Source organism: Plectrocnemia conspersa, unplaced genomic scaffold (genome assembly GCF_051122295.1).
Source record: "Plectrocnemia conspersa isolate PC_06_02 unplaced genomic scaffold, ASM5112229v1 ptg000014l, whole genome shotgun sequence".
NCBI lineage: Eukaryota > Metazoa > Arthropoda > Insecta > Trichoptera > Polycentropodidae > Plectrocnemia > Plectrocnemia conspersa.
The window spans coordinates 14,203,268-14,217,478 of record NW_028277178.1 but is presented as its reverse complement, the minus strand read 5'-3'; the positions used below and the strand labels follow the sequence as shown (position 1 = coordinate 14,217,478).

Here is a 14,211-nt window from a genome sequence, read left to right as displayed (position 1 = left end):
CAATCAATATAATACATATGTTTGAATAGCAAAAAAATCATATCGATCTCTTCGTTTATTTAAAGTAATTACCAATATCAATTAATTCTAATAATATACTACTCGTACACTACTCATATTAAGTATATTATTAAAATATGGAAATTACTCATTAATACATTATAAAGGTTATGTTAAGCATACAAAATTAAACCCATTGCCAGTTCACGTTGTATCATACCACAACGAAAACAAATATGGGTTCTAATCGGCTCGCTGCAAAGCATTTCCCTGCGAGAATTATAAAATTGGGAATTGTTACCCTAAAACGTTCGTCATATATTATATTACATATTATATCTACGTACTATAGTGTTTATGTGTAATATGATGTGATACATACACGTGTACCGTCTGTATATTTAGTTGAAGTGTGCGTATCAAAGAGAATTAATACTCACCGACCACATCAAGGTATCCTAGTTGACTCTTCATGGGATCAGTGTTTATCTGGCACATGTACCAGCCACGATCCGAGGGTCTGACCTCACGTATGTGCAAAAACCACGTCCGGTGATCGCTGTGGCTCACGCCGATTCTTCGGTTCTTCGTTATCACGTGGCTGTGGATGGTCAGTATGGTCTGCGTGTCCACCCTCAGCCATGCTACCTGATGCGCCAACAGAGGGATCTAATTTAATTTGGCAAAGATGAATTGTACATTAAATGTGATGGTAATGAGTGATACAAATTAATTATAGAATTGACTAATTATGTTAATTAAAACTATACTTATGAAATTAGTTTAATAAAACTAAAAATACGCAGCAAATATCCATAATTTATGATAGCAAATAAATAATGCTTAATCCAAAGCATTTATCAGAAGTGTGATGAAAACTTTTTCAATAAGTATTTATTCTTCATTGTTATTATTGTCCTCTTGCTCTTTAGCTAGCTCAGCGATTTTGCTTTTATCTCCTTTATAGTCGCAAAAAGTTATCCTTTTTATGTCCTCAATATCTGTGAGAACGAAAAAATGTCTCAGTGGAGCATATTTAGTCAAGACAGTGGCTATGCGATTTCAACAATGCCTTTTTTTTTACCACGAACTACAATAGTAGTTAAGTGTGAGCCAATGCGTTTTCTTTGTTAAGAATCTTTGAGTTATTTACCCACAATTTTAGTCGTTTTCTATAATTTTCCATAAGCCGTATGGTAAATGCAAAGTAATACTCATTACTTACCGTATTGCTTGATTATAAGAATTCGCAGTGGATTATACCGCTCTATTCGGAGAAATATAGTATGAATAACCTTGACATGTGATCGAACTTGACATGCTTTTTTTGCTTCAATGTCATAACCATAGGTCCATTATTTGTAATCTGTTATAGCGCGTTAAAAGGATTCTTGGTGACCAGTTATACATTTTAAAAATTGCTTAGCAATTTCTTTACACTGCTGTTTACTTGAAAATTAATGTTTGATTTAGCAAAAAAAAAATTTCATGAACTATATATATATGAAATATTTTCCAAAGCATTATTTTATTCCGCGATTCTTAAGCACATTTTTTCAGATTTCTCAAGTCTTTGCGGCCCTTTTGTGCAATTTTATGTAATATTTTTTTAATCATAGCATTCGCATCTACTTTATCATTTGTGCCATTTTACTGCACTTAAAATATTTTAAACATAAATTAAATGCACATTTTTTGTTCCATCGTTTTCAAATTAAAGAAATCGAAAAGTGTGATAAAATGCGTCGTTTATAATTGGCTGTTAAACACAAACTATGTGTCCAATATGACTAACATTTGATATGCAAATTAGACACAATTTTGACAAAGTAATCACAAAACATAAAATTTCTCTTTATTTTTTTATGATGCTTCATACGTAATTATCAATTAATGCTTTTTCGAAAGCTAACTACATTGAACAGCTTTGAAAAAGACCTTTAAATAATTTATAATCAGATATAATATTTAAGATATGTAATGCAAAATATTCTTTGTTCTTTAACAGTTACATTAAAGTTTTATGGCTCATGAGGAAAATGAAATTGAAAATTGTTGATCTAGAAATTCCAGACCTAATAAGCTATGCAAGTTTTTTCTTCTTAATCTGACATAGCGCGTTTTTTCAAAAACAAAAAACAACTTTTTTTGCCGGTACTTATTAGTAATTATCTTTTCGAAACACGTGTGCAATTTTTTCAATTAACAACGCATAATTCAGTCGCGATATCTCTCTTATATTTTAGGCTTAACTTTAAAAACGTGTAGTCTCAATTATAAGTAGATATAAGCTGTTTTTTTTTTAATAAAATTTATTTAATAAAATCTTTTATTACAATGCTGAAACATTATAAATGATATTAAAATCTAAAAATAAGCAAAATAATGTTATTCAGGCATGAAAAATAATTATTGTTCTTACTTAAAAATATAAATAAAAAACTAGATCTTAAAGCTTAACATAATAATAAACATATTCATTAAATTTATGAATGAGAATATAAATAAAAAGTTTTCTTATTTTGTTTAATTATCATTTTAAGAATAAGCAAATGTTGATATACGTTTTAAAGAAAATATTGTTAAATATAAAGCATAGTATTTATTTAATATATTTAGTATAACTGAAGATGTGGTTCAGAAGCTTTTTTATGCAAATAAAATCTAACATCATTGAAATTAGCAAATAAATAGATGTACTAGTGATACATATTGTTATAAATATATTATTTCGTAATGATATATTTTTTAGGTCAATTTACTTTACACAATCGTACAATAAACAATTAATTGCAAGGCTGCTTAATCACAAATCTTATGGAATTCATTTTTAAAATTAGACACCCTATATACAGTATTTAGCGTTAGTAATTGATAATTTACATAATATCACAGTTATGAATTTCATAGCTTTCAAAGCCTTTACGTCGCGTAAATTAAAACAAAAACGAAACTTTATCGCCCCTCACAATAATAATTGTTATCGCCGCAAATACTCGGGCGTCAACTTTTAAAAATTCCAAGAAAGTATTATATTAAAACGCCGCTGAATCATAATTGATTTAGGTTTATAGTAAAGAAATTCAAATTAAATCACGCCTTCAAAATAACGGGCTTTCACTATATGGCTAAGGTTTTTTGTAGCCATTTGTCAGTTAAATCGTGTGTCAAGTTTAGTTCGTATATATTACGATATAATAAGTATACATATGCTTTGTAAAATACGAGCAGATTTTTTTAAGGCCCTACTTTGTTTGCTAATTTAGCATTTTGTCACCCCCGCGGGGCATTTCCTAGGCCGATAAGGCGCACGCCCGCCTTTTGAATAATTACAATTAGCAGGCTTATAATGTTGAAACGATCATATTAGAGCCCTTATTTTGATGCAAATTGCGCGTAACCGTATTTGAGGGCGATGAAGTACAAGAGGAAATTGTTCAATTAACATATTAACCCTTGCGGGAAACACTGCATCTAGGTTATTTATTTTTTAATGTATGCTACACGTGAGTGTTATTTTATTTTATTGTATTAATAAAAACGCAATTATTTGTATCATCATAATAATATATTTACTCATATTTAAAAAGCAGTTTTCATAAAAGTAGAGTCGCGACAAAGAAGAAAACTAAGTAATATATTTATACCAGTTATTAATAAGTAATACAAATCTTACCCTATTCGACATTTCTTTAGTCGTATAAACGATTTAAAGAGATAATCATATTCAGGGCTTTTACAAAGTTAAATTATTTGAAAAATAATAACATTTTAATGTCGATCGATTGAATGAGTCAAACTATTAAATTTTCCTTCGCGTTGATGATGTTAAATTCATAACTTTTACTTGTTTGTAATACATTGTAATTCGTTAGGAAATTATCAAAATATGTAAAAATAAATAAGTTATAGAATTCAATATTTATATTTTTACAATTGCTAAATTTATATTTCTATTAAAGTACAAAAAAATTTAGGTTTTGTGCAATAATTATTCATTTAAACATTTTTTGTTTACATCGTATATACAAATTTTGAGACGGTTTTCGACAGTTTGTAACCTATAGCGGCCGATTGTAGAAATTATTTATTACCCCTTCAAGGTTTCCTCAAGGGTCCAACCTGTTCCTCTGCTCTCTACATTATTTATTAATGACATAAATACAGCAGTTGCAAATTCGAGTTTTCATTTGTATTAAGATGATTTCAAATTCTGTGGTGAATGTTCTCTCTACACGTAAACGACGTTTGCGGAAAAAAAATTAATATGCTCGTCTGTGTTATAAGAAACGCGTTTTATTTTGACGATCCATCAGTTATTCATGTCCTCTATAACACTTTAATTTGCAGCATTTTGGAAATCGGATCTTTAATTTAAAATCTCGATATAATCTAAAAAGTGCAGAGAAGTTCTTGAGATACCTTTATAAAAAGATATTTGGTTATTATCTATTCTTATATCCCAGCGCCTTTCCGTTCTCGCTGAAATTTGTATGTCGCTAAGCATTTTTTTTTCAAACTCTTGACAATCGGGCTATTTTGGAGGAATTCTAGTTTTAGGTACTAGAACAATCGCTTCCTATTCTGATGCCAGTTAGAGCCAGGACGTCCGCACTAGCCGACTCGCTTATGACTATCGCCATCCGGCTTCTTAGTTGGCATTACACAATGATCTATTTAATATCAACTAAGAGGAGCTGGTCCGGTTTTATAATTTAATTTAAATATAATATACCATACATATTTTTTTATTATTACTATGCATATTTTATCATTTTTTATGTAATATAATAATACAATCTTAATTTAAATTAAGTGGATATTTAATTTAAATAAATATATTTTAAGACATAAAAAATATTTTTTAAAACTCTGAGTATCTATTAAAATATCTTAATACAAAATTTGCTCATTGAATTTAAAGACAGCTTTTACTTGATTTTCCACGATCGTTGTTATTTGTTTTCATTTAAATTTAATTCACTTAAAACTTTGCATTACGTTGGTTAAAATTAAGACCTTTATATATCGTATATCATTAAAAAATACGTTTTAATGATATACTTTAATTTAAAAATGAATTATTTCAATAAAATTAAAAATATAATTTTTAAGCCATACAATTTTGCAACTAATTATTACTTTCTATGCGAAAAATATAAAAGTCTAGTAAAAAATAAACACATTTTTTATTTTATTTTCAATTGCTATTTACAGAAAATTTACATTTGCAGTGTGTGTTATATAAATAGCCATGAAAATCAATTCCAATCCCACGAAGAATAAATTTAATTTAATAATTCGTTTATTATGTGTGAAAAAAACGTTAATGCATTAAGCAAGCTAAATAGTGTCGTGGGCTTAAAGTAATAAGAATTGGCATTGATGATGATGAATTACGTAAAAGAATATCCATTGCAAATAATGAACTAATTTAAAAGTTATAGGATAGGCATTTAAACAGATTTCAATGCGTTTTCATACCTTAAAAATATTTTAAATTAAACCTAAATATATCTTAGGTCAATCAGAAATAAATCATCATAAATTATTTAAACTTAGGTAGCATATAATTTTATAGAAAAAAAATATTGAAATTAAAATTATGCAAAAAATAATAAACTACAATTTAATAAGTAATTTAAAGATACAATTACGATTTTGCTAGACAAACATTTTCGGAATTTAATATTCACATTATCTGTAACTATTATACTAAATCACATGTATTATTTTTGAGCAGCTTAAAACAGTTTTGTTTTTACAATTATTGGGTTCCATATAAAATTATTTGAAAATGTTTAATTTCTAATCTCTTCTTTGAATTATTTGTAAATATATTACTGGTTTGTTATTTTGTTATTATTACAAAATAAAACAAAAGGAAAATATATTTTCTTATACTTTATAAATATGCAACATAACTTGCAAACTCATAAAGGGTTAATACACACGTAATTTGATTTATCACAACGAATTGCGACGCAAATAGCGTATGCTATGGATACGCGTACGTATTTTATCGACGATATTGTTATTAAATTATATAGGTCTCTTGTATGCGGCGTCATATACAATATAATACATGCTCATGTGTGTAATTAGCGTGTTATATACAATACATGAATAAGTAACTCACCTTATAGGCTGATAGATCTTGAACCACGCAAGCCAAGATAGCCTCCCTCCCAACGGGGGTCGTCACGTTCGTTATTGGCGCGCTAAACTTCGGCTCCGCTGTAAATAGACAAATAGATTTTCACCATAATGATAATATATCGGTTTATTCCCGGAAGAATCGACGGATAACTTGGCGCAAGGTAAAGTTGCCGGGAGAACTTACCCATCGGTCTATGTAACTAAATCCGCCTGCATTGTTTTGAGATTATTATTTTAGGGGTGGTTGTAAAGATGACATGACAGTTTGCTAGATTGAAACTTTTTGACGCTTTAAGTAAATATCGTATTAATTTTTTATCGTATCTATCGAGATAGAATTTATATACAATAGTACGTAATTTGTTTGAAATCAACATCGTGATTTTTTTACTATAAATGCATAACTGTAACTCAAATGAACCAATATTTTAAAATCAGACAAATTTAGGATGATATTTTCAAATATCAGTTATTTTTTTACATTTGTCATTCTTGGATGATCTTTAATTAATAACTACTATTTCACTAATCAAAAATAATCGAGTCCTTCGCAATAACTAGCAACATTCGACTGATATTTTTGTTGAAGTTGAGAATAGTTGAGAATTATACACATTTTTTTCTATAATTTATTAAATGCAATATAAAATAGTGATAAACAACAACATAATGATGCAAAAATACGTAAAATTAACTCACTCTCAGGTGTATAATTTCAAATTAACAAATGTGTAATAAAATAAAACGAATATTTATAAAATTATTTTTTTAATATAATTTCTGTTATATTATATATAAAATATGAATAATCTAGTATCGTAATACTTTTTATGATACGTCAAGCTCATTATATTTAAATATAGACTTTATATACTACTCTCATATATGGATTTATTCTATTAAATAATCATGAAATTGATAAAATGTAGATATTTGTGTCATTTTTAATTTATTTTAAATTAAATAATTGTTGTAAAATGTGAGTGTTGAAATCTGGAATTTACAACCATAAATAAAATATGTAGAATTTCGACTGAATTTAATCCTATCAAACACAAACAAAGCAAATAGTTATTAAAACTATTTGCTTTGTTGAAACAACTAAAAAATCCTAAAAGGAAAATAAATGGGTGTATATAATATATTTTTATTAGTACTGCTAATAACTATTAGATATGTATATTTTTCTCTATTGAAACGTTATATCTAGTTAATAATAATATACAATTATAATTATATAATAAAACCATTGTCAGATTTGATTTGAAATGCATCCAACAATACAATATGAACATGATTGTATATGTAGGGGGTGCACTATATGTTGAGCGTTATCAATTTTCTTGAGAATATAGTAACTCTTTTGTTACATACATACATGGTTTTAAATTACACAATAGCATCATTGTTGTATATTTTTTTCAATTCATATACTTATATATAATACGTCTTTGTTTATTCGAACTTATATCGGCGTGTTTTATAAAAATTATTTAATTAGAAACGTGCTCAAATCTTGACATGAAATTTTAAGGATATTCCACAGAGACGAGAAAGTCGCCTTTTCGTACCATTCGTTTTATATTAGACGTCGCTAACGAGATGCAGGTAAAGGCGACATTTTAAAACTTCGCAAAGTTGCATCAAAGCTCATTTGGACGCCAGGGCTTACTGCACTACTAATATTACATAGCTCGTGACTTAGCCGCCAGGGCCGTTTTCCAGCCGCCAAATCACCATCTCGTTTGTTTCGGACCATGGCAGATTTTGTGCCAAATGACATTATATATTCGACACAGTAATAATTGACAACGTTTTAAATACTTTTTGTTGGAATTGCATGATTTTTGAACAACTAAAAAAATGTACCGGTAAAAAAAATATACAGAATGAGTATTTGACGTTTAAAAACCCACTTTTAAAAAGTACTTATTTTAATTTAATCTAATTGGCACAAATATTTGCAAAACATTCAGAAAAATCAAGTGAAAAAAATGTGAAGTAGAAAACTCAACCGATTCAGCGATGGAACTCTTCAAATATGCGACGTAGGTTTTAAAAAAAAAACACTTCGACTCATCGCGTGGGATCCTTACAATTTCTGCGCTATAAATAAAATATAATTTAACCAGTGCTTTATATCAAGCTTCAAACAAATAAAAAATAATCGCCCTTATCTACGCGAATTTTTAAAATAATCATAGCCTGATAAAATAAGAGTTTCGAGTAGTTTTTCTATTCATTCGTAAAATTATTGAAATTTAACGAAAAATTTCCTTCGGCTACCATAAAAATATTACACAACATCTTCGGAACTAGGTTGCTTTTTCTTTAAATTATATATATAAATATCCACAATATTATTATATATAAATGCAACGTGTAAGTGTAAATTATCTCTTATCATTTCATTTTACTCATCATTGTCATACATATGTCAAGAAAATATTATATTTTCACAATAAAATAAAATGTAATCATAATCAGTGTCTCTATGAATTAAGAACTACACTGAAAAATATTTTCGCATACTTTTCAGAAAATAAAATGTATGTGGTTAAACAAAAAAATAGTTTTCCCAAAAAATCAATATGATTTATTATAATCCATATTTTTTTGTCTTACATATAAAGTCAACAATTATTAAGTTTATCTAATTACTCCGAAGAACATCGACATTGTAGGATTCATAAATTAAACCACTCTTTTATTTACAATTGGAGGGAGAAACTTATGCTACTTAATCACAAAATAGGTCAATTCGGCACGTGATAAAGCGATTTAAACGTTTAAAAAAATGGGGTTCTTCGTTCAAATTTAACACCACAGTGGGAAACCTTTTATCGGCTTAAGTCACACAGTACACGCTATAAATCAGAAATGATTAAATTATCGGTCGCTCTGAAAAAAATATAACGCGTACATTCGGGTTTACCCTCAAAACGACCGTTCGTAATCTGTTACCACCCTCTGCAGTTGGTCATCCCACCGAAAAGAGCGGTTAACAAAATTCCTCATGGAGAGGACCGTGGATATAAAACCAAGAATCTATTCTTCTTCTTATCATCTACATCTGAGTATTTTTCTTCTACTTTCAAGTGCAAGGCATCAGATATTTGGGAGCTCTCCAACTTGGACTACAACCAATAGAAGACTTACTTAAATTTAAACCAGTGAATATTGCAAAGTCGCCGCTTCTCTCTTCACGTGACGTCCAAAATTCAAAATTCGCACCGTGAATGCCTGTAACTTACAGACGCAACACTTTTCAATTGATGCGTAACATATTTAATGTTTATTAACAAACTTTGTCAATGCCCTTTAAATCAAAGGACAGCTAAACATAATAAATATTACTTTAAAAATCATAATATGTGTTTTAACTAAGAAATGATAAAGTTAAATCAAGCTACGAATTAAATTTCAGAAAATATTCTCAAAATATATTTGCTTCACATATTTGTAAATAAGAAAAACTTATTAAGAACAACCTAAATACAAAATAAAAAGTTTCGGGTCCGAATATTTACGCCTAAAAATGAAAACTATTCTAGAAATAGAGTTTAAAAAATAATAGGGAAATCGCATATTTTTCCACCTTGGATATAAAACTTTTCAAAATAAATTTGCATATAAGATTTACACCATATAATGCTGAATCACTTATTTACAATTTAAACAATTTCATTGACGCCCTTACATTATGTCAATTTATTCTTGTACTTTGATATTTACGTTTACAAAATATTTTTTAAAAAAATACTGAATAAATACAATTGTCATATCTGCTTTAGACGTCTTGTCATTTTACCATCTGATATTTTATTTGATAATTTTGCGTTAATTGTTATTATTTTATGCTAAAATAATACACATTATGACATTTTTATATTCCCAAAGATTGCCTTTAAATATATTTGTTTCTAAATGTAACATTTTCTAATTATTTAATATAATAAAATATTTGTTAGTATTTTAATACAAAAAATATGCTTAAGTTAAACTTCTCTATTATTTAAAAAAAAATATTGTCTCACTACATTTATTTTACAGTATTTATTATCAATAAACAACGTGTTGACAATGATATTCAGAATAAGTTAACCGGTCATGAGTGTAAATCTTGCAATTGTTGTTTCACATTATATTTAATCATAGCTTTGGATGAAAGCACTGATGTTATGAACTTCGTTCAACTTCTTTCTAAGAATTTAATATTATAATAGAACTGATATGCTTGGTTTCACTAAAGGACTTATTTTTACAAATTTGTATGAAGCAGAAAAATCAACATTAGATTTCATTTAACCATTACATGTTTGATATATTTACTGATGATTTGATAAAAGAAGGATTAGCAAAACTAGTGGATATTTCATGATTTTAAAATTGTAAAAAACTGCAACTGCATTTCAGAATATTTTTTATTCTATTTAAGTCGCCTTAGACACATTTCCTGCGAACTTGCAGATATAATGTATAAATTATTCATTTGGGTACCTTTATTAAACATAAGTTTATATCTGTATAATGAAAAATACTCTGTTTAAGACGTCTCTTTTGGAGAGTATATTTTTTTCTGCCCAAAACATACAAGCAAAATTGAAACGAAAATTTTAGACGAACATCTTTAAAACACTCTTTGCGTTGCTATTTATATTAATAAACTAGATATTGTTTTACTGATGTTAAATATGTTAAAAACTTTTTGTAAAAAGTAAAATTGTAATTGATGCATTGATAAATGGATTGCTTTGTAAAAAAATGAAATTCTAAATGTGGTCCTTGACAATTTTTTGTTGAGCAGTGCTGCTCAAAAGATGCAAATGTTTGGACACCCTTGATTTATATGATCCATAGAACATGTTAATTGACAACTGTATTACATTTATATTTATGAGTATGATTAATACAAATATTTAAAAATTATATTGAATAAAATGTTTGGTTATGTATAGTCATATATCTGAACATTTTAACGTTACATGGCCAAATGGATATTTTCCTTCAAGTAGCTTTGAAGTTCCCTTGCTGTTTTAAATACATTATTTTCTACTTTCCGTTACTTATAGCAAACTTTTATTATTATTTAATAGTTGAAAGTTATTTAGAGTGTTCCTCCAGTTAAATGTATATGTAACTCTAAAAGCACGTCTACACTTACATTTTGATATTTAAACTTATGTTTTTCATATGCCATGATAATATATATTTGCAATTACAAGGCAGACAATATCTTCTGTGTAATTGTGAAAATTTACATATCATTAGGATAACCTAACATAATCATTATTAATTATTTAATTAAAAATACACATGTCCGCAACGTTTGCCTCTCGAATTTAATCCATGCATCTTTAACACCTGTGAAACTGTGACATGTGTAAACTGAGGACGGTCTCGTGAAATAAACGCCGCAGGCAACGTAAATATTTTAAATCCTCAGGTTTTCGCATTCGCAAATGCCCACGAAAATGGAGTCGACTTCATTAAATGGAGATTTTGGCGCCGGACCAAGTCCGGAGGCTCTGTATTAAAGGCGAACCTTTGGCTTACGGCTTTGCCGTTGGGTCAACCGGTTCCGACTACAGCTAATTGGACAGGATCTATTGCCGGTTACCGGAGTGCAAACATACATACACACCCACGATTGTGGCAAAAATCGTCTTCTTTTATTTACAAAAACCGACAAAAAACCACACCGGACAAATTGGGAAATGTCGTTTGATGTGACCTTTGCAAGAGCTGTCCGGTACGGAAGAAAATGACATAATTAGAGTGAAATTCAGATTGTAAATGTGAGGCTATAACGAGTGATTTGATAAAGATTTTCAATTAATTTTGAAGGTTTTTAAGCCGTTAAACGTCGGCAAAAAATATTTTAATATTTTCCCTTTCTCGTTTATAATTCTCAAATTTATACACCAGAATCAACTTATGCATATGTTTATACAACATCTAATATACAATAAATATTGTTATAAACTATATTTTAAATTATTGATATATATATAGATTTCAAACATATATTATTTACCCATTTATGTGAGGTTATTATAGAACAACAATGAATCACAATAGCTAATTCATACTGTTTTTCAATTTTTATATTGCTCTTTATATAAAATATGAAAATCGCATTTTCTCAATATTTTATAAGTTTAAAATTTTCATGTATTATACATTTTCTATTCATCAAAAGTAATGAATGCAATTATATACGATTTTATTTATATTATACAAATAATACAATGCTTATACAAAAAAAGCATATCTTCTTATTGTATGCATATTTGCTTCTTTTCAAAAGGTACTACCACAACATTCGAATCTATTCACAGAGCCAATCGATAAGATTATACGGCTCTATCTTTTCATAGCTTGCGCTTCGAGTTCGCCGCGAACTCGATTGCGAATTTCGCGGACGTTTGAGCTTAAATCGTTTTGCTAATGAGCCACTTGGGATATGAAATGAAAAGGAGGTAGAAAACGCATATACTGGTACATATTGGCACGTAAAAATAAACTGCAAAATATTTTTTTTTAATTTATGAAAGCACATTTTACATATTTGACGACTAGAATTAATATCAGACGTAATATTCAATACTGCATATAATATTTTTGTTCTTATAATACGTTAAATGTTATACAAAATAAAAAAATTTTACTTTTAATTAATTTTGCTAACTTACGAATATGAGAAATAAACTAATTTTACCTGACTTTGATAAAACAAAAAAAACAATTGAGCTCTAGTGGCGTCATGAAAACAAGCAAACTCCACAAATAACGGCTAATCACGCAAGCAAATACTGACATCTGATTAGTTGACTTTTAAGTATATTTTTTTAAACACAGTCCAAAGGTCTTTAACCTCAGTTTTGCAAAATTCTTGGTTCACGTAAAAGGGTTCTGAGAAAAAATATTAAACTTTGCAATATTAAAATAAATATACTTCGCAATAAAAAATATTGTTTTACGAAGGTATTGGGCTACTGGTATACATTGGCACCCATTGACCCATTTTAAAAGTTCATTAGTCAATAAATTAAATGCTACAACAATTCCAATCGAACATTCGCATACATTCTTATACACAAATTGGATATGTCTAATATTTATTTTATACATTATGTGAGAATTGACGTTCAATAACCAATTTTCACGCTCCGAAACAAATTATTCAGACTAACAGACAAGATTTTTTGGATAACACTACATACTTAAAATAGTAGATGGATAGTTTTGCTTTTAAATGACTCATAGAGTGAATAAAAACGCCAAAGAAAGATCAGTTGCGTAACGTTTGGAAGAAATATAATCGCGGTGCCTCATCCCCTTCAGTACACAATACGAGGCATATTAACTGCTGATAGCTTACGCTAAGCTGGATTTGTGCCTATTGTTTGTGTGCGAGAATTAACTGTTTGTATATAAAGATACACTCTTATCAGCAAAAGCCGCTGAAAGCATTTTCGTACTTGCATGAAAAGAGTTTTTTGATCGAGTACCGCGCATATTAAATTTCCGCCCGCGGGCCGATTAAACTCTACGCGTATTTACTATACAAATATAATACATACATATATACCTAAAACATGTTAATTAATAATTTAATTACATTATCAATGAAGAGCATTTAATTAAGTATTCTCGAGTTTTCACATTTTAATTTAGTTACATAAAATTATATATTGTAGCATTTTTACAAACGTTTTATTGTTTTTGAACGTACAGCGTTGTTGAAAAAATATGTTTTTGTAGTACTTCCTATGAACAAAGCCATAAATTGGTACAAATTTATACTACACATACATAAGTACTGATCGTAAAACTCTGTGTTATATTGCCTTTAGCGTATTGCAAAAAAAGGGAAACACAAATTGTAGAAATCAACTCAAATACATTACTAGGAAATTGTTAACCAATTCATATGCTATTAAGTTTCATTCTAGTTATTACTTTTATTACTTTAGGTTATATATAATATAGTTAAAAAATATATAAACGCGTGATAATTAAAAAGTAGAGATATTGATCGCTAAAATG

At 28.3% G+C, this 14,211-nt stretch overlaps 2 protein-coding genes across 2 annotated transcripts in view; both read right to left on the bottom strand.

Annotated features, from left to right (window-relative positions):
- LOC148226276 (focadhesin) overlaps positions 1-14,211 on the bottom strand; it is a 600,544-nt gene that overhangs the window by 297,421 nt on the left and 288,912 nt on the right. The window lies entirely within an intron of this gene.
- Positions 1-14,211, bottom strand: part of LOC148226287 (limbic system-associated membrane protein-like) — a 33,058-nt gene that overhangs the window by 15,422 nt on the left and 3,425 nt on the right. Inside the window, exons 2-3 of the mRNA XM_088203793.1 lie at positions 6,140-6,237; positions 441-648 (exon numbers count right to left, since the gene is read on the bottom strand). Coding sequence (XP_088059919.1) covers positions 441-648; positions 6,140-6,237 — 306 coding nt within the window. The remainder of the gene's footprint in view (positions 1-440; positions 649-6,139; positions 6,238-14,211) is intronic.